General features: G+C 41.1%; 1 protein-coding gene across 7 annotated transcripts in view; it reads right to left on the bottom strand.

Moving 5' to 3' along the window:
- Positions 1 to 21,661, bottom strand: part of SSH2 (slingshot protein phosphatase 2) — a 250,754-nt gene that overhangs the window by 9,444 nt on the left and 219,649 nt on the right. For all 7 annotated transcript variants that reach the window (XR_004280439.1, XR_004280441.1, XR_004280440.1 and 4 more), the window contains 4 exons: positions 17,247 to 17,293; positions 12,749 to 12,895; positions 9,281 to 9,481; positions 664 to 1,498 (listed from right to left, as the gene is read on the bottom strand). Coding sequence is in view for 4 of the 7 variants with exons in the window: in XM_032320093.1 (XP_032175984.1) it covers positions 664 to 1,498; positions 9,281 to 9,481; positions 12,749 to 12,895; positions 17,247 to 17,293 (1,230 nt within the window). In the remaining 3 variants the exon portion in view is untranslated. The remainder of the gene's footprint in view (positions 1 to 663; positions 1,499 to 9,280; positions 9,482 to 12,748; positions 12,896 to 17,246; positions 17,294 to 21,661) is intronic.

Raw genomic sequence — 21,661 nt, 5'->3', positions numbered from 1 at the left:
GTCTTAGAATTGATGATACACAGTTCTTTCCCTGGTCTGAAATGGCTCCTAAGAGCTCATATGCCACAGAGAAGAATCTTCAGTCTGTCTGCCCTCAATCATTTCCCAAAACTATCCCTTAAGTCTTGGATACCATGGGGTCTGAGATGAGGACCAATCCAGAAACATTATTAATAGCAAGAACTCAGCATGGGTTGCTACCCTGACAACCATTTACACATGTCTAGTCTTTGAATTTTCTGAGACAGAATTTCCCAAACAAATCCCATCTCCTCAGAGAGACACAGGTCTTACTCAGGCAGTGTGTCACTCCCAGGCACTTCATTATTGGTAAGAGCGGATTTGAATCACAGAGGTCCAGGGAGGGGACCTCTCCTTGTTCAGGCAGGACATTTGTTTTGGCTAATCTGCCCCACCTCCCCCAAATCCTCTCTCAGAAGTGCTTCCAAAGACACCAAATGGAAAGATAAATTCTTCAAAATGCAATGGATTTAAAAATTTTTAAACCTTAAGTTTTCAAGGAAAGTCTCAGCCACAGTCTCTCCCATACTGCCTTCCTAAATCTTTAGCAAGTCAAAAATAAAATGAACACAGCAGAATCCCAAATACTTTGTCTTCCAAATGAACTTCATTAGCTAGAGGACCACTATAAAGAGCTTTTACCTTTGACTGTTCCTCATCTATTGAAGATTCTTCAGATGCATGGGGGGTATTACTCAAAGAGCTGCTTCTCTGGTCATCAGCTGTCCCTTCGGAAGGGGCTACTTCCATCACTGACAGTCGACAGCTCTCACTCCTTCCTCCACCCAGTTCTTCCATCCTTGAGTGGGAAAAAGATCGGGACCGGGTTTCTTGGGAAAGCTCTACAAACTTTTCCAGGGCGCTAAAAAAATCAATGCGATCCGTACTGAAATCTGAGACTTCAGCCTGGCAACTGGGTTGGGGACTCGGTGATTCAGGATCAGGGGACATGGGAAGGTCCTTCAGGCGAGATGTTAATTCTTCCAGAGGCAGTAAGTGCACGTTCACATCTGCTTTCAGGGCATCTGTCTCCAGATCTTCTACCGTTAAGTCTGAGAACTTGTTGGCAATTTCTGGGGCCTGTCCAGGTTGGATTAAGGCTTTGGATGCATGGCAGTTGTCAAGAGGGAATTTTGATTCATTGAGACAACACCCTGATGAGCATCCATTGATGTCATTTAGGTTTAATTCATCTTCAATCTGTCCAGCATGAAATTCCCTAGAAGTAAACTCCAAGCAGATCATTCTTTCTTTGGTACATAGGCCCTTCTGATTTTCATCTTGTGGGACGACGTGTTCCACAAAGACGGGAGGTATGGGTGGGTGATTCTCCATGGTCTTCACCTCGGCAATCTGGTCTGCTGAGGTGGTGATCTCCTTCTTGTTGAGTTCTAGCCCTGGTTTGCAGATGGGTTCATGGTGGTCTGAGAGGTCGCTATCTGAATGAGATCTCCAGAGCTTGTTATGTCGCTGTTTGCTGTGGAGGACACACACAGGAAATGCCTTACTCTGGGGTTTGTGAAATCAGTCAACACCCTCCCAGGAAACCGCTCCCAGATAAATTTAAATCTTAACCTGCCTAATGCTTGGTAATACCCAATGCAAGAAGTAGGCAATAAACATTTGTAAAGATGCTCAATTTAACTAAGAGCAAAAAGCAAAAACAAAGCAAACAACAATAAAAACAAATATGAGATCTGATTTTTTTCTACCTATCAGACTGATGAGAGCTTTAAAATGGTTGCTAGCAGCTGGTATTGATGATGGCATGGTCTAACAAGTTTTCTCATATATAGCTGGTAGGAATGTGAATTGTAGAGATTATTTATTTATTTATTTATTTATTTTAAAGATTTTATTCATTTATTTGAGAGACAGAGATAGTGAGAAATAGAGCACAAGCAACGGAGAGAGGAAGAAGCAGGCTCCCCACTGAGCAGGGAGCCCAATGCAGGCCTTAATCCTAGGACCCTGAGATCATGATCTGAGCCGAAGGCAGATGTTTAACCCACTGAGCCACCCAGGCGCCCATGGAGAAAAGTTCTGATGGGATGAGATTTCATTTCAAACCATGTAACAAGGGAGCACATTTCCCAAAGCCCTAGCCAAAAAGAAAAATGTGGCCCTGTGGCTGGTCTGATCAGGTACCCAGGAAACAGGTCCCTAGATGTGGCACTTAGGGGTATGGTTTCCACGACTCACAAGCTGATGAAGAATCACCTAACTGCAGAGTGTAATGGGAAATGGCCCAAAACAATTTACCGCAGGCTCAGGGCCACGCCTGCCTGTGAATCTCTGCCGAGTCATGCGCCTGCACTAATGTGAACCCCTGTTTGTTCTCAAACTCTGCACCTGCTCTCAGCTCCCCCTTGTCTGTCTACTGTTTGGGTGGGGCTCTCTCTGACTCAGGCCTGCTCGGCAGAAGGGCGCTTTTCCGGGTAGGGAACAGGTCATTCTGTTTATGAAGACAAGCTATAATCAATAGCTGGGAGGAAGGTAGAGTTTTCACCCTTTCCGAGCTGCATGAACTCCAGCCACCCCTAGGAGGAGACAACATATCACACATCCCAAACGAGTGAGTGACTGTGGGGAGGGGCAAACTGAATGGTTGCATAGGTGGGGCCTGAACCATACCCAGTGATCAACCCCAGGCCACGTGCTTCCTTTTAAAGTTTCTTTTATAACTAGATACTCTTGTTTCCTGACCTACATGTGGCTGTGTTCTCCAGTTTCTAACCCTCACCTATCATGAGGATGTTCAGACCTGCACCAACTCCTCTCAGCCCCCAAGGCAAGACAATTCCTGTGATGCAAACGACTGGGAAGACATCTCAGGGAGTAGCTGTTCTCACCCTTCTAAAAATGTAAAAGAACAGCTTTTCTTACCAGTCAAGAGGCAAATGGGACTTTTCATGATCCCAAGAACCTTCCAAAATATCATTTTTTAAAAACTGCCTGCAAATCACTAATCCATTAGGAGGGAATGAAAATGAAATTATGCTAACAGGTAACAACAGTGTATGTTTCAGAGGAAGTGGCTGCCATTAAAGCTCCTTTGCCCAGCAGGGATCTCCTTCTCTTCCTGGGGGAGATAATCATCAGAAAATATTAGGTCAGGGCTCGGAATTAAACTGACACCTACTTGTAGAGAGAAAGAAAAATCCCAATCTAAAGACAGGTCTGATTCTGTTGCCTCTCGTTTTTGCAGCCAGAGCGGCACAAGGGAGAGGGGTAGGCAGCTAGCTTGTCCATAAAATCAAGACACTCATTACTGTGGCCTCGGACCTCGGACGCACTGCTTCTCCAGGTGCCCCTTCCTGCTCTCCCTCTCCCTCCTCCTAAATCAGAGGTTTTAGTAAACTCTGTCCTAAATTTTGTGCTTATCATCTTCTTTCTTCATAATGTCATCACCATTTTGTTCTTAATATACTGTTTGGTTTTGCATGTTGTGAACTTATATAAATAAAATCATACTCTATGTATATATTTGTCTACAACTGCCTTTTGCCTACACTGTTTTAAAGATTCATCAATATGTGCAGCTGTAATTTCAGAGTGTGATGAATATACCACAGTTTATTTACCCATCCTGTTGATGAACAGGTCTGGCTACGATGAACAGCACTGCCAAGGACATTCTTGCACTTGGTGGATACTCTGGTCTCTAAAAGATGTTATACACAGGAGTGGAAAAGGTGGGTCACAGGGTACATGTACATCCTCAATTTTACCCACTAACACCAAACTGTTTTCCAGGGTGGCTTTTCCCCACGTCAGTTTAGCCTGATGCTCTGTCAGGGATGGATGTAAGACACTGGATCATATTTATTATTTTAAACTGTTAATGTTTAAAGTCAACTGACTCCCTCCCCCTATTTCAGGTAGGCATCAAGTAAACAAGTTGCCAAAAAGAATTTCAGAGTTGGTTTGTGGCCTGGGTGATCCAAAGAAGTCTCAGGTTCTTTCCTCCCTTGAGCGAACTCAGACCTGATATTGGCCTTTTACTTCATAAATGAACAAGAAGGAAATCTAAATGACACATGATATCCCATCTTGCCTCCAATTTGCTTTCTTTCTCCTTGTTACATGCTTGGTAAGGCACCACCTTTGTCTGAGAAAGTTACATAGAGGAAAATACTGCTAAAAATGGAGTATCAGTTATATAGTAAAATCAGACTGCTTACACTACTATGTCTTAGGACATTAGACAGCTGGAAGGAAGGAGAAGAAAGAAAAAGCAACAACTGAGCATCTTCTACGTGTTGTCCATGGTCCCTATGGGCTTTAAAATTATTTCAATGAAGAGCCATTAATCTCAATTACGATGCGGATTCATTATCAGGTTCCCTCCTGCTGGTTGACCACTGTATACCAGTGAACCAGACTTGGATGTCTCCACCAGCAAAGCAGGGGAGTGTAACAGACACCTCTGCCTCCTCTGGCCCTAGGGACAGGGGTGTGCAAAGAATCAAAACTGACACCACCCAGTGTTTCTTCTCTGCCCCTTGTACATTGGAACCTAGTATCACAGACACATGGTCCAGCCTGCAAACGCCTGAAATCTGAACTTGTCTAATGGAACAAAAATCTGCCAGATACCTGCATGATCAGAGAGCAGAATAACAAATATGGCTGTTGGGAGTTTAATGGAGGGTTTCAACACACACACACACACACACACACACACACACACACACCCTCTTCCTATCTCACCCCCACCCCCAGCTATAAAAACATAAAAAATAAAATCAGATATGAATAGTATCAGTGGGTTTATGGTACCCTCCTTTTAGGCCCAAAGGGTTATATTAAATATTAGCCTTCCCTGGGCTCTTAAAGACATACTGAACTATGCAAAAAGTCCCTTGCATTTCAGACAGGTGGTCACTATTTGGCCCACAGCCTCGCATTCTGATTAAGAGACTGTAACCAGGGGCGCCCTGGGTGGCTCAGGGGGTTAAAGCCTCTGCTTTTGGCTCGGGTCATGATCTCAGGGTCCTGGGATCGAGCCCCACATTGGGCTCTCTGCTCAACAGGGAGCCTGCTTCCCCTACTCTCTCTCTGCCTGCCTCTCTGCCTACTTGTGATCTGTCTGTCAAATAAATAAATAAAATCTTGGGCGCCTGGGTGGCTCAGTGGGTTAAGCTGCTGCCTTCGGCTCAGGTCATGATCTCAGGGTCCTGGGATCGAGTCCCACATCGGGCTCTCTGCTCAGCGGGGAGTCTGCTTCCTCCTCTCTCTCTCTGCCTGCCTCTCTGCCTACTTGTAATCTCTCTGTATCAAATAAATAAATAAAATCTTTAAAAAATAAATAAATAAATAAATAAATAAATAAAATCTTTAAAAACAAAAAAAGAGACTGTAACCAATTCGTAAATCACTTACAGAGGCCTGGTATCACTTTGGTAGACTCCTATTCTACCAAGATGTCAAAGCCCCAAGCTAATACCCTCAGAGGGCTGCCACCTCAAGTTAAGTACCCAGTGCCACTAGACAATCATGGGGGCTAAAGAGTGCTAGGATCAGGCTCTATCTTTTTGGGAGAACCAGCACATGGTTCCTGGCATACAAGATCGAAGTACCTCCACAGGAAATGGATTTCTTTGCAAACAGAATGAGTGGGATTTTTCTAAGGACTTTCTTCTCCTGGTTACCTAAGCTGTAGAGCTTCCGACAGTTCCAGAAGTCTGGGGCTTCTCTGTTTTTGCTTTTCTGAGCAGGCAGACCCTGGAGTAGTGCTCTAGGGCTGGGCAAGAATCTGCTGGGCCCAGTCCACTTGGCAGCTAGTTTGGCAATAGCCTACAAGTCTGTTTCTTAAAACGAAAACATCGGAGACTGCAGACCCTAATGATTGTATACACAGCAGGCACTCCCACTCTTTCTCCTAACTGGCAGAGACTTGATTTGATTTGGGTATTCACTGTTTCATGGGAGCCCCGGGAGGAGACAGTCTGGAGGGAGGAGTGTAAAGGCAGGCCACTTCTTCCCCTAGCTTTCTCCCCACAGGGTCACTTCAGGCTGACTGCATTCCTTGACTGAAGGTTATTTCTCCTCTCTGAAGCGGGCTCTTTCTCCTGGAATCTCCTTCTAGGCTCTAGGAGCTGGCTCCCTCTGGACCTCGCAGCTATTAGCGAACAGCTCTTGCTGATACAAGTTCCTTGATTCTACTACAATCCCACATCTTTGTAAAGCCCTCCTCAAATCATCCTAATCCAAGTATGCTGTTTCTTGCTGAGATCCCGATCAATGGAGGTATTCTATTACTTGCACTTGAAAGCAGCCTAAGCAATATCCCTAGCACTAGATTCTAGTTCTTAACATCCAGGAAAAACACAGTACAGGAAATTCCAGGACCACTTCCTATTCTAGTTTCTAATGGAGTTAGTGTGCCCGAGGGTGGTGGAAGGCAGTGGCTGGAGGAAGGAGGAGGGAATAGGTGGCACATGCATGTGTGTGTTTCTGGGTGGCCCTGGAGAAAGAAGATGATGAGAACCACATCAGAATAACCCTTACCAGTATACAGTGTTCACTGTTTTTTTTATAATCCTGAGGATAAAGAGGTATATGCAGGTTCCTCTGACTGAGCCAGCCAGGTGCCCTTGTAGTATACATTTATTTATACACATTTTTATTTAAAATAACCCTGTGACATAGGGTTCTTTAAAAATCTTTTTAAAATTTAAATTCAATTTAGTTAACATACAGTATATTACCAGTTTCAGTGTGACCTAGGGCTCTTGATTTTCAAATTACAAATGGGGTCAGGTAAGGATCAGAACTGTGAAGTAACTCCTCAAAGTTGCAGCAAGAGGATGAACCAGAGATGGAAACCAGATCTACTGACTCCAATTCTGTGGTTTTTTTCATTCCCCAGGGCTTGCTCCTCCCTCCATGAATCAAGCTCAGGAAGGCAGGATAGAACCAAAAGGGAAAGGAAGAGGCAGCGTGATTTGTGGGTTATGCTGCCCTTCTTATTCTCATCTACGATTTTTCTGAAGTTCCTTTAACATCTAAGAAAAACCACATACTCTAAAAAAACCCAAACCAACAGCTTGCAGTAGCCTGAGATTCCAGAATAAATACTGAAATTGGCAGGACACATAGTATCCTTGCTCTCAATGGGTCACGTGAGGATACTGCCTAACATCCGTCATGTGTGTGCCTGGGAACATACAATATTTATGTCTCATCCGACCCTCACATGCCTCTTTCTTGTGCCAAAAAGAACTGCCGTGTCCTACCTTCTGATCTAATCTAAAAATGTCATCAAAATCTGGCCCCAAAGACCTCTAAATTCTTTTTCAGTGCGGGAGACTTGAGTGAGTATCCTCCCTGCCTCCTAAAAGAATGGCTCAGATGAAATCATGCCAAGTACTGAGTAAACGGGAGGGCTTTTTTTTTTTTCTTTTTTTTTTTAGTGGAAACCATAATGCTATGCTGTGGCCACATTTTCCTCAGACTTTGGGGGTGGGAGGGTGGTCCCTCTGCCTCTGCCTGGATAGGCTGGAAGGCTATTTAACATTTTGTTCAGGGGAAACACAGCCCAGATTCAAGAGTCAAGACCAAGTCATAAGACTCACTGGAGTCAAACTCTGGCACCAGCCCCAACCGCTTCTAGGCAGCTGTGCCTTCATCTGAACAAAACCACCTAGAACATGCACACATGAAAAAAATCAAAGCAAAATCTAGACTCCACAGAACTTCAGCATCTGGTATCTCAAGAAACTGACCCTTAAACCCAGTTTAATATGCAAATCTCTTTCCTTGAAAGCAGTTGAAAGTGGCTTTCACCACCACCAACGTAAAATAATAAACAATTAATTACTCATTTTATAACCAATTACCAAGGTTATATTATATTATATTATATTATATTATATTATACTGAAATGAGTAGTTCTTACTGATACAGAAAGATGTTCAAGATCTAGTATTGGGTAGACAGAGAAAGAAAAATACTGAATGGTATCACTTATATGTGTAATCTAAAAAAGCCACACTCAGAGACATAGAGAATAAAGTGGTGGTTACTAGGGGATAGAGGATGGGGGAAATGGGGAGATGTTGGTCAAAGGGTATAAACTTCTAGTTATAAGATTAGTAAGTTCTGGGATCTAGTGGAAGATGGAGATTATAGTTCATAATATTATATCATGTACTTGAATGTTGCTAGGAGAGATCCTAAATATTTTCACCATGAAAAAACTAACAGCGTGTGAAGGAATGGAGGCATTAGCTAATGCCGTGGTGATAATCATCTGCGATATATAAATGCATCAAATCAACACACTGGACACCTTCAATTTACACAATGTTATATGACAATTCTATCTCAGTAAAGCTGGGTGGGGGCGGGGGGAAGGATGGTTAAGTGAGGGCTAACTGCAGTGTAACTGTTCAATATACATTGCTATAGTTAAAAAAAAAAAAAAAAAAGGAAGACCAGTTACTAGGTGAAGAGGTGGGTTGAACAATAGCTTTTGTGAGAAAATAACCATCAATATATATGGTAAGAGTCAGACCTGGAGAAACATGAAAGATAATGTTGAATACTGTCGGTGGGTACTGAATTTATAAATGATTTTTCTGTGTTCTCTGCATTTCTGTAAAGCATATATATACACACACATATATATATATGTATATATATATATATATATATATACATATATATATATGCATGTGTGTGTGTGTGTGTGTGTGTATCCAGATTAAAAGATTTTTAAAAGAAGAAGAAGAGAGTTATTTTCAGGAAGTGCCTTCATAGCCCAAATTTGATTTTTCACATGACCAAAATTTTGGAGAAGGCTCACTGAAACCAAGAACTGATAAAAAATAATGACTAAAACAGCATCCAGTACTTAAATTTTTTTTTTTCTTTTGAAGAATGGGATTAAAAAAATTTCTAAGAACTTCATCTATGCTTAGCATTACTTTGGGAGCAGTAAGTATCCATTTTGATAAGGCAGCGGTGTCTGGCCTTAGAAGATGTTGGGAAATGTTTCTGAAAATCAGCACCTACTTGAGAATTAAAGTAAGAAAACAGTATTTCCACCTTTTAGTTTAAATGCTTGTTCTTCCATACTATTCTTAAATGCCTGCACTTATTTTTGAAAAAACTGGACTGACAGAGGTTTCAACTTTCAAAATGTTCACACATCCAAATTAGGTTGAGAGCTAGCTGCAGGGAAGGACATTTTATCTTGCCCCAGGGAGCATAATGCAGAGAAAATCTGGGAAAGTCACTGAAGGGACTCACCTTGCCAGCAAGATCCCCTGGTACTCTTCCAGCTGTCTCATGAAGCTGGGGTTGGGCTTGGTCACTGTTCGCCTTTCCTTCACGTAGTCATAGGCCCGGTCCAGATTCCAGCCATATTCCTTCATTGCATAGGCAATCACAGTGGAGGCTGAGCGACTCACCCCCATTTTGCAGTGCACAAGGCATTTAGATCCATGTTTCCTACATTGGGGGATTGAGATAAGGAGGAAAAAGCACAAGAGTGAGTACATTTTAAAAGTTAGGTTCTAAATGTGCCCAGGTCTCCTCTTGCCCTTCCATTTTCTTGCAAACCATCCCACCTTTGGGTACTTATATATTATCTATCGTCAAATGTGCAGGGAGGGTAGGCAACCCTGGTGTACTCAAACAATATTCAGTGTTGGTGTTAATCTTTTTAAATTCCTTCAGCAAACATTTACCAGATAATCACTGTATGTAAGACAATGTGCAAAGTACTGGGAGGCAAAGAAAAGTAAATATTCCCTAAATGGTAGGGTTCAGGGGGAGAAAGAGATAATTAGAATGTAAAATGGTAAATGCAATGAGTGCGAAGGGGAGAATTTTCAGGTTAGAGACGGGACCCCATTTTGCGTGTCTGGAGGCTAGTGCCTTTACAGTTCCAGGGACATGTTTTAAGGCTGGCGCACCCTTGAGTTACAAGTGTGATGGTGATTCATCTGCTTTATCCAAATGTTCTGAGTTGCTTCCAGTTCAAGTTCCAGTAAGGGTTCTGTCCCTGGAGAAGAGTACAAACCAAATGAAACGAACCCTCCTCTTTACTCAGATGTAGCCCTTGCTATCACTTTTCACAACACCGCCACCATGTTCTGTCTGGGGACTGGCTAGACAATCTGTGGAGTTGGATGGGACCATGTGATGCACCACATGGCTTTCTCAGTGAGGAGGATGGAATGAATCACTACCTGTTGTTGTTTTAATGGGGCAGAAGAAAGAGAAAGCAAAGTTACCATAAAGTAACTGTAAAAAAACAAACAAAACCGTGTGGTCTCAAGATGCCAGAGCTCCTTACTTTGGATATGAACATTACTCAGTCCTGCTATGCTAACTCTGCTAATAACACAGTGTCTGGCACAAAGTAAGCCTTCAAATATTTACTAAATGTATGAATGAACTTATGGATCTGCTGTTAGGTCGTCGGCTGGAAGCAGAAATATCTCAAAATCTGGAAAAAAGAACGGTTACTCTTTTCACTAGTGTATCTGGGCTAAAAATCCTTCCCATGTGGCTATTCTAATAAATTAAAAAAAAAAATGTACACCAGCCTAATAGGGAAAACCTACTCATTCACTCACTCACTGTATTACAGTAAACAAGCTTCCTTCCAGAGGCTTATAACACTTCTGCTGGAGACAGACACACACGAAAGAGTTAAGTACAATGCAAGGAAGGTATGAGGTTATGTGCCAAAATGATAGGAATGAGGTTATGTGCCAGATAAGTGATAGGAATTCAGAGAATGATCTGCAATAACCAAAACAGTCTCAAAGGAAGGTAAGATTAACTTCCTACCCATGATTTAGATGTGAAATTCTGGAGTCTTTAGGTTGGTGCAGGTGTGCGTCTCTGTGTGCTTACTGATCACAAATGACTAGGACATTTTCGTTTTGTTTATGGCACCACAGGGTTTTCATTTAGACTACAGGGCAGAGTGCCTCAGATATAAGTTCAGACATGTGCTCTATATTTCCCCATCAAGCTCCGACTTCAAATTTCAGGTCTATACCTGCAGGCATGGAAGGTGCTCAAAGTTGGACAATTTTAAGAACCATACAGTTATGAAATCCACCCCCATAAAAGCATTTCTTCATTTTGAATGGGGCTTTTTCACTGGATGGCTTCTAACTCACATACTGAAGGATCTGAAGTCAGTTTGGAAAATCCGATTTCGTCTTCAGTTTCAGCCACGCACCCTCAACCCCTCTGGCCCTTTCCATGCTAGGTTGTCTAGATTAAGCCTGGTATCCCTTCAGGAATCCTAAACCCACCCATCTGTAGGTCGAGTCTGGAATTCAGGGCCCTGATCAGGAGGAAACACGTGAGGTGCCTGGGGTGCCATTTAAGGAGGTGCTCCCTCTCAGACGCTGACCTACACTTGCATGAGCCCAAGCAGGAGCCCGACTGCCCACTCACGTGTACCCCACACGCCTCACATATCTCACCTCAGGGCTGAAACTGGCCTTTCCTTTCACTGGGCCTGGGGCCTCACCTGAACTCTAGCCTCTTTGGATGTGATCCTCACCACTTGCTCAGTCTTTTCCAGTCTCCCTTCCTTAAGGAACTAGTCTATTCCTAAATACCGGATGGACTCGGAAATAAGACATGATCTTAGGTTCAAGTCCTATCTTCACCACTTGTTCCCTAACTTCTCTGAACCTCGTCTCCATAGTCTGTCCCCATCTGTACAAAAGGATGATGGTATATGTCTCTCTGGATTCTGGAAAATATTACATGAGAGGATAAAGTGTAAAGTACCTGGCACATAGTAAGCATGCCATGAGTGGTATTACTGAGAACCATTTAGTAATAGGCTTCAAGACTATAAAACACTCTTCCAGGGGCTAGCTAGGGACTGAGCGTATGGGCTCAAAGCTAGTGCAGGAGGATTCAGGGTAACTAAGAGGAAGAACTTCTTGACTATGGAGGTTCTGCAGAAAGACATGGAATCACCGCTGTAGGAGGACTTTAAAAATGAGAAGTGCTTCTCATCTATCAGGGATGATTTGAACGTGGTCCCATCAAAGGGGCAGCGTGGCCAACATGCTCATTTATGGTTCCATCTATTGAAGGAATATATAGGATTGGCAAGGAAATCCCCAGGGACTTAAAAAAACAAAACAAAACAGCGTTGACATACTAATACTAATTAACACTAAACATTACATTAATACTATTAGTTTCACTAAAAGGACCAATGAATTTAAAGATGACATGAACAGAACGGCCAGAGGAAAATTTCACTGTTCAGTGCCCCATAAGGGTAAAGGAGAAGAATGAAAAAGGAGTTCCAAGACTAAGTTTTTCTTCTAGTCTTCAGAAAGGAGGACTCAGTATCCCACCCACCTGGAGTCATCTCTGTTCTCTAGCTTTCCCACATCCCTTTTGGCAACTCAGACCTTCCTTCAGAACATCTTCCTTCTCTCACTCCTATTGCATTTGCAGCATCTTCCATTTGCCCTACCTCATCTTGGGATCAGTGGGAACGAATAGTCAACAGGAGATTATCTTTGTCCAGGGGATTCATCTACTTACAGAGAGTATGGAATCACCGGTCAAATTCTCCCCAGGATGAAGGAACCTCAGTCTCCTTTTTTTGTTTAATTCCTTCTCCAGAGTACAGACAGTAAGCTGTCTATAGCTCGCAGGACCCAGCCATGTGTGGTGCAGGGGGGACATGGGTCAGAGCATGTATGTGGGACCATTACTCACTTTGCTTTAGAGATGAATTTGTAAGTGTCATTCCAGTAAGCCAGTAGATCTGTTGCTTCTTCATCATATACTCGGATGTTATGATACTCAAAGACTCCTGGGAAGAAGTTATCTATCTCTCGAGTGACATTCAGGATATACCGCACCCTGCAAGGGGACCAAGGGAGAATGTGTGCTTTACTACTCAGGCTAAATCCAATGCCAGCACTGTTCTTACTTATAGTTGACTTCTTAGGTTGAAATTGAATACTAAAATATTGAAGAAAGCTAAAAAACAAAGAAGCTATATACTGATTTGGTACAGAAACCATATAATACAGAATCCAGGACATACCTGGGCACAAACGAATTACTGGGAGAAAAGCTGTCTACCAAGTTCAATATCTAAATTCCATTCTCAGTTTATGTACAGTTACACAGTCTCATCTTTGATAGTCTTTTGAAAATATGCCTTGTATTTTACTTCAAAGAATCAACCTAAGGTCCAGGATCTGACAATTTCTCTTTAGTCAATAAAATTACCAGAAACTTAATTAATTCTTTGGAAGTCATTTGTATTAAATCAGACTATTAACGTCTACCTCAAAAGAAACAAAAAGCAACACAAGAGGGAAGGGGAATATTTCCTCCTCTCTTTCTAAATGCTAGATTTTGCTCTGTTACTCTCTGTAAACTATAAGAAAGGCGAAAGAGACCAGGGCTGGGAGGGTCAGAGTTAAGTTGGACCCAAAATTCTCTTAACTCTCTAGGCTGCAGTTCTGGCTGTCACAGCAGATGTGACTGAGAGTTCTCACATAACCCAGAGGCTTATAGAGAAGGCTTTCTGTATCACAAATATCTTCTGCTGTCTCTCTCACTGTACAATTACAGTAAATGCTTAGGCTTAATTTTCCAAATGGTTATCTTTTCTCAGTGCTGTGTGGATTTGGATGTCACTGGAGTTTACTCCAACAACACAACATGGACTCATTTATTTTGCTCTGCAGAAGCTGCTTCCTTTGTGGAACTACACATAGGGATCTTACAAACCCAGTCTCTGAAGTTAGAGAAATGACTACAGAAAGGGAGAGTCAGAGTTGATCCATCTTGTGGTTAAGGTCAAGAGACCAAAATTTTTCTGAAACATGATTTGAATGTTTTAACTTTGCATCAAAGTCCATTACTAGATAGGATTTTTTTTTTCTTTTTAATTTAAAAAGCAAGCACATGCAATTGTGGAAAACAGTACATGGAGTAACTCTATGACCCAGAATATTCCTCTCCTAGGTATAAACCCAAGAGAAATGAAAAATAAATTTACTCCCAAATTTGTACATGAATGGTTACAGCAGTAATCATAATAGCTAGAAAGTGGAAACAACTCAAATGTCCACCAGCTGATGAATGAATAAATAAAAAGTGTTATTTCCAAACAAAATAACATTATTTGACAATTAAAAAAAAGGGAATGAAGTAATAACACATGCTACAACATTGATAAACCTTGAAAATATAAAGTAAAAGAAACTCTTCTTAAAAGTGCACATATTATATAATTCCATTTAAATGAAATGTCTGGAATAGGAAAATCTATAGATACAGGAAACAGATTAGTAGTTTCTAGAAGCTGGGGAAGAAGGGAAATGGGGGGGACTCTGAAAGGGTATAGAACTTTCTTTTTGGCTGAAAAAATGTTCTAATTAATTATTGCACAATTCTCTAAAAATAATAAATATCATTAAAGTGTACATTTGAAGTGGGTGAACTATATGTGAATTATATCTCAATGAAACTGTCAAAAGGAAAGCACACTTCTCTTAATTAAAATAAAAATGAATAACCTCCCACCTCTAATCCCATACTGCACTAATGAATTATGATAGAACAAGGCTTCCCAATCCTATTCATTACAGAACCATAAGGCAGTCACTACCAATTGAAATTAGCACTCCTTTGAATAAATAAAGAAGATATGGCCCATATATACAATGGAGTATCATGCCTCCATCAGAAAGGATGAATACCCAACTTTTGTATCAACGTGGATGGGACTGGAGGAGATTATACTGAGTGAAATAAGTCAAGCAGAGAGAGTCAATTATCATATGGTTTCTCTTATTTGTGGAACATAAGGAATGACACGGAGGACACTGGAAGAAGGAAAAGCGAGTTGGGGGAAATCGGATGGGGAGACGAACCAGGAGAGACTGTGGACTCTGAGAAACAAACTGAGGGTTTTGGAGGGGAGAGGGGTTGGGGGATAGGTGAGCCTGGTGGTGGTGCGCATTAAGGAGGGCATGGATTGCTTGGGGCATTGGGCATAAACAATGAATCTTGGAACACTGAAAAAATAAAATTAAATTAAAAAAAATTAGCACGCCTTGAAACTTCTTTGACATCTCTATATGAAGTGGCACTTTACTTGGGGTTCTGAAGTTAGTAGATTGGGTGAAAATGGCCTTATTGCCAAAGTTAGACCTGAAAATCCCAAAATCATCCCCTAAATCCAAAAGGGGGAGTATACATGTTTTGTAACCGTAATTCTTAATCCACAAGATTTTAAGAACCAGTGAATTTATGAAACAAGATCTAAGTAGATGTCTGACCATCTACCTATACTGTCTTTTTTTTTTTTTAAAGATTTTTTATTTATTTATTTGACAGGCAGAGATCACAAGGAGGCAGAGAGGCAGGCAGAGAGAGAGAGGAGGAAGCAGGCTCCCTGCTGAGCAGAGAGCCCGATGCGGGACTCGATCCCAGGACCCTGAGATCATGACCTGAGCCGAAGGCAGTGGCTTTACCCACTGAGCCACCCAGGCGCCCCATGTCTTTTAAGATAAATACATCTGTGTTTTATAATTTAGCATTATAAATAGTAAATGAGATGAACATGTATCATCTCCAGCGGGGTGTGTGTGTGTTATAAGTCAAAGTATATATGTGCATAATGTAATTTCAATACATTTGGCAAGAACTGGCTGTATCAAAGCTCAGATTTCATGTTAAACACTGTATCTACATGCTAGTTTCTGGCAAGTTACGGTCAATTTTTCTATCGTCCCTTCACATTTACTGAGTACCCTCTTGGTATAAAGCTTTGAGCTAAGTAGATATATGTTTTACGTAAAACCAAGATACAGTCTCTATTTTCAAGAACTCTACAGACTCACTCCTAATCAATTTAAAGTTTCCAAGTTCTATTTATTTTCACATCTTAAATTAAGTAACCAGATTCACTCCCTACTTCTCCCCACCCCAAGAACTCTTTGTATAAATCTCTGGCTTAAGTCTTGTTCCAGGTTCATTTTAGCAATTATGACATACCTTTCTTTCGAAGGAAAAGTAGCGAGTATGCAACTAATTACGCTAAAGATAACCAGAAGGCTGGCTTATAGCTGGGAAAACAGGCGGCCAGGAACTAGCCATCCCTACTTCTGGGTGTCAGTAGGTCTTATCGCTGGGCACAACTAAGAGTTACCATGGCCAAGTTCAATGAAAAATTTAGACATTAGCTAAGAAGTCAAAAGGGAAGAGGAATGGCAGCTTTTTGCTTGCTGAATGTCGATGGTGTTCTCAATAGCTACAATCAAACTCAATAACCATGCTGCTTAGGGGCACATTTCTTAATACAAATAGGTATTCTTGTTCAATTTCAGAAGCTTGTCCATTTTACATTTATAACCCACTTAGATTTCAAGCACCTTACTAAAAAAGGATGCAGACTGAGTCTTATTTTTCTTTGGATCCCTAGTATCTAGCACTGGACCTGGCCCACAGAAGATGGTCAGTAAATGTTGAGGGAATAGCTGTGAACCTGACATATGCAGAGCTGTGTACTCTTACAAGGAAATAGGAACCAAAGGCAAAACTGTGGAGGCAGTAAAAAGATCAGTGGTTGCCAGGGGTGGGGATGGGAATAAATAGGCAGAACACAGGATTTTTAAGACAGTGAAAATACTCTTTGTGATACCATAATGATGGATGCATGATACTACACATTTGTCCAAAGCCACAGAATGTACAATACCAACAGTGAACTGTAATGTAAATATGGACTTTGCATGATTACAACGTGCGTATCAGTGTAGGGTCATCAGTTCTAACAAATGCACCACTCTGGCAGGGACAGTGATAATGGGGGAGGCTATGCATGTGTGGGGGCAGAGGTATATGGGAAATCTCTGTACCTTCTACTCAATTTTACTGTGCACCTTAAATTGTTCTAAAAACAAACAAAAGTAACCAATAACTACATTTGTTTTAAAGAGCAGGAGAGGCATGCACATTTATTTTGGAAAGCCTTTCCTCTGAAACAGTGCTCTTTCTGGGACGTGTGTGGGGGAGGATGGAACAGTGGGAGAATGGCCACTTAACTTTTTATTAGATTACACCTGATTAGAATCAAATGGAAGCAACTCTTAGGCTGAAAGTTACTCACCGACATCTATTTGACAGGAAAAAGTAAAAAAGAACAGTGATTTATAACAGGGGGATAAAAGCAATTGCTATGTGTGCTTACCCTCGGTTCTGTAAATCCTCTAGATTAGAGGCATTCCATTCTGAGCCCTGTGAAACAACAACAACAACGGAAAACAAGGTTAGAGAGTATTAGCAAATGAACAAAATATAATACTCGAAAAGGAGTCCTATAAGGGAAGAAGCAGAACCAACAACATCTATCATGGTTCCCTTCTATAGGTCCAGTACTTTATACGTGACCACATTTAGTTTTCACAAATGATAGGGCAAAAAAGTGAGCTTCATTTTTACAGATCAGAAAGCCAGCCCTCATATAATTCAAATAATTTCTGCTCAAGATCACATGCTGGAAAGGTGTCTCCCCCAGGTTATGCGCTCTCTCTCAAATAAACAAATAAAAACCAAAAAAAAAAAAAAAAAAAAAATCATACTTTGCATTTAGTTGCCATGTCTCTTTCTTCCTTCCTTCTTCTTCTTTTTTTTTTTTTTTTTTAAGATTTTATTTATTTATTTGACAGACAGAGATTACAAGTAGGCAGAGAGGTAGGCAGAGAGAGAGGGGGAAGCAGGCTCCCCGCTGAGCCAAGAGCCCAATGCAGGGCTCGATCCCAGGACCCTGGGACCATGACCTGAGCCGAAGGCAGAGGCTTTAACCCACTGAGCCATCCACTGAGCCACCCAGGTGCCCTGCCATGTCTCTTTCTCATTCAATCTGGTCTTAGACAGTTTACTCCAACTTTATTTATTTTGGTTTTCATGATACTGACATTTTTGTAGACTACAGGTTTGTAATCTTGGAGAACTCCTCACAATCTGGATTTGTCTGATTTGTTTCCTGATAATTAGATTCAGATCAAAATTCTTGTCAAGAATAATATAATGCTGGTATTGTGTACTTCCTATGGCATCAAATCTTGAGGCACATAACGTCCGTTTGTCACATTGTTTGCCAGGTTGAACCTGAATTCTTGGTAGGTACCTTTGTATCTGCCACATCCCACTACTATACTGTAAAGGTTTCTTTATAAGTAATTAGTAATCTTTAGGTATTAGTGATCTTTAAAGTCAGGTGAATATCTTGTTTCACAAAAGTCTTTTACCCTATGGTTTTAGCATTAACTGCTGACCTTGTCCAAAAAATTTATCTTACTGGATGTTGACAAAATTGTGGTTTTCTAATTCTATTATTCCTTCTGCATGGGAGCTGGCATTCTTCTTTGTAAAAGAGAGTTTCACCTAGTCATTCCTTACACTCTGAATGCCACTATGCATTCTTGAATTCTTTTTGTATTTAGAATGTTATACAATCCAACACCATTTTTTTCCCTGACACTCAAATTATCCTGAATTTGATCAGTGGGAATTCTCTTCAAGCAGGCAAGCTCTTTTTGATATGATCCTGCTAGTTTCTGAGTATTTCCTTGCTTTCTGGCATAAGAAGTTGTTCTAGATTTACTTTGTGAGTGGAATTAGTGATTTCTCCAAGGAGCCCTGGTTTCTTTTAACAAAGAATGATATTTTGCAATAAAATCTGGACATTAATTAGATATGCTCATAAATATTGGGTGTTATTGCTTCTAATTTCAGTGGACAGATCAGGAAACATTTAAAAAAAAATATTGAATTTACAGGAGTACCAGGTGGCTCAGTCAGTTGAGCACCCAATTCTTGGTCTCAGCTCAGTTCTTGACCTCAGGGTCACGAGTTTGAGCATCCCTCCTTGGGCTCCATGCTAGGTGTGGAGCCTACTTTTAAAAAAAAAAAAAAATTGAGGGCACCCAGGTGGCTCAGTTGGTTAAGCAACTGCCTTCAACTCAGGTCATGATTCTGGAGTCCAGGGATTGAGTCCCGCATCAGGCTCTTAGCTCCACAGGGAGTCTGCTTTTCCCTCTGACCTTCTCCTTGCTCATGCTCTCTCTCAAATAAATGAATGAAATCTTTAAAAAAAATGAATTTATACTGGTACCTCCAATTCAAAGTTAACACCACAAGGTTCTCCCTTTCTTTCTTGCCCCTTTGTTATCTTTCATCTATTTCACAGTGATAACCTTGGTTTCCAATAACTCATTAACTCTATTTACAAAATAACTTCAACATTACTACACCAATATCATAGCCAAATATAATCTATTAAGTTCAAATTTTCTTTGCAGTTCTTTTCTCTTCCTATGAAGAGGATCAATCAGAATATTATGCTCAAAACTTATTTGAATTAATTTCCTTCTTTTTAAAATAATTATTTTATTTTTAAAATAATTTTTTAAAAAGATTTTATTTATTTACTTGAGAGAGGGCAAGAGCGAGAGACAGCACAGACGGAGAAAGAGAAGCAGACTCCTCACTTGAGCAGGGAGCCCCACGCGGAGGACCCAGGACCGAGAAATTACGACCTCTGGTGAAATCAAGACGCTTAACCTACTGAAACACCCAGGCACCCCAAATTAATTTCCTTCTGTGAAGTTATCCAATTGCTATATATTTGGGTTCACTTGCTCCTGTTTGCATTCAACTTTAGGGTGTGTTTTTTCCATCTGATTTTGAATATGCCAAACTTTCATAAGATTGAAAGTCAAAAGTTTATTAAAAAGTAAACTTGAGGGTGCCTGGGTGGCTCAGTGGGTTAAACCGCTGCCTTTGGCTTGGGTCATGATCTCAGGGTCCTGGGATCGAGTCCCGCGTCAGGCTCTCTGCTCGGCGGGAAGCCTGCTTCCTCCTCTTTCTCTCTCTCTGCCTGCCTCTGCCTACTTGTGATCTCTCTCTGTCAAATAAATAAATAAAATCTTTAAAAAAAAAAAAAAGTAAACTTGAAGTCTCACTAAGTTCACTTCAATCTCTTTAATCTCCAAGGGTAACCATCTTCATTAGTTTCTGGCTTATTCTATCTATGTTCTATTTTGAAAAAAACAACATCAATAACAACAACAAATATATCCTTATTACCACTTCTTACATAAAAGTAGTATATTACAGGGCGCCTGGGTGGCTCAGTGGGTTAAGCCGCTGCCTTCGGCTCAGGTCACGATCTCAGGGTCCTGGGATCGAGTCCCATATCGGGCTCTCTGCTCGGCGGGGAGCCTGCTTCCCTCTCTCTCTCTCTGCCTGCCTCTCTCTCCATCTACTTGTGATCTCTCTCTGTCAAATAAATAAATAAAATCTTAAAAAAAAAAAGTAGTATATTACAGATACTTTTATTCTTAACTTACTTCACTTTACAATTGTCCTCAGAACCACTCCATTATCACAGTTCACAGAGATCTTCCCTATTCTTTCTTACATTTATATAACACTTCATTGGATAGTGATAGAATAGTTTATTCAATTAGTCTCCTATGAATGTTGTTTCAGTTTGTGGAAGTGAGGTTGCTGGGTGAAGGGCCAATGCATAGTTTTGTTAGACATTGCTAAATTCCCCTCCATAGAGGCTGAAACAATTCTGCATTCTCACCAACAATGTATGAGAGTGCCACTTTCCCACAGCTTTGCCAACAAAATGTGTGGTTAAGCTTCTGAATTTTTGCCAATCTGTTAGGCATGAAATGTATGTCAGTGTAATTTCAATTTGCATTTCTCTTAAAAGTAAAAGTTAACAACTTTTCATTGCTTTAGGTCCATTTTTTTTTCCACTTAAAAAAAAAAAGATTTTATTTATTTATTTGACAGAGAGACAGTGAGAGAGGCAACACAAGCAGGAGGAGTGGGAGAGGGAGAAGCAGGCCTTCTGCTAAGCAGGGAGCCTGATGCAGGGCTCGATCCCAGGACCCCGGGATCACGACCTAAGCTGAAGGCAGACGCTTAATGACTGAGCCACCCAGGTGCCCCTCAGGTCCATTTTCTATCTTTGGACTATCTGTTCATCTCTTTTGAAAAGGCAAACATTTAAAAGTAGGGATTTATCTATTTTAGAATTATGCATTAAATGGAATTTAGCATTAGAAGACTCAGGTTCAAGTCCCAACTGTGGGGCACTGGGCAAATTGCTTAACCTCTCTGTCTTTGCTCTCCTTACCTGTAAAATGGACATTCCTCCCACCCTAGTCCTATATACCTAAATGGGTACCTTCTCAAATCACAAATAGGAAGTTTTCCTGATCCTTTCAGCCATGTGAGAATACAAAGAAGTCTATGACCCAGAATATAGTCCTCACCTGACCATGCAGGCACCCTGATCTCAGATTTTAGCCTACAGAACTATGAGAAATAAGTTTGTTTATAAGTCCCCATCCCAACCCCCAACCCCCGCCCCCCCCCCAAAAATCCAGTTTCTCCCATATTAAAGTGCAAAAACCTTCTTTCTATCCTGAATTCTCTTCTAGACATTCTTTCTAGACATTTCTTCCCTTCCCTTCCTATGATTCATAGAAATAAAATCTATTACTTCCTCTAATTTCTCATTTCCCATATGTTTCAACTTACAGCACTATGATTTCTGCCCTCATCACTCTTGCTAGTGTTACT

Source organism: Mustela erminea, chromosome 18 (genome assembly GCF_009829155.1).
Source record: "Mustela erminea isolate mMusErm1 chromosome 18, mMusErm1.Pri, whole genome shotgun sequence".
NCBI classification, from domain to species: domain Eukaryota; kingdom Metazoa; phylum Chordata; class Mammalia; order Carnivora; family Mustelidae; genus Mustela; species Mustela erminea.
This window is presented reverse-complemented; position numbering and strand designations above follow the sequence as displayed.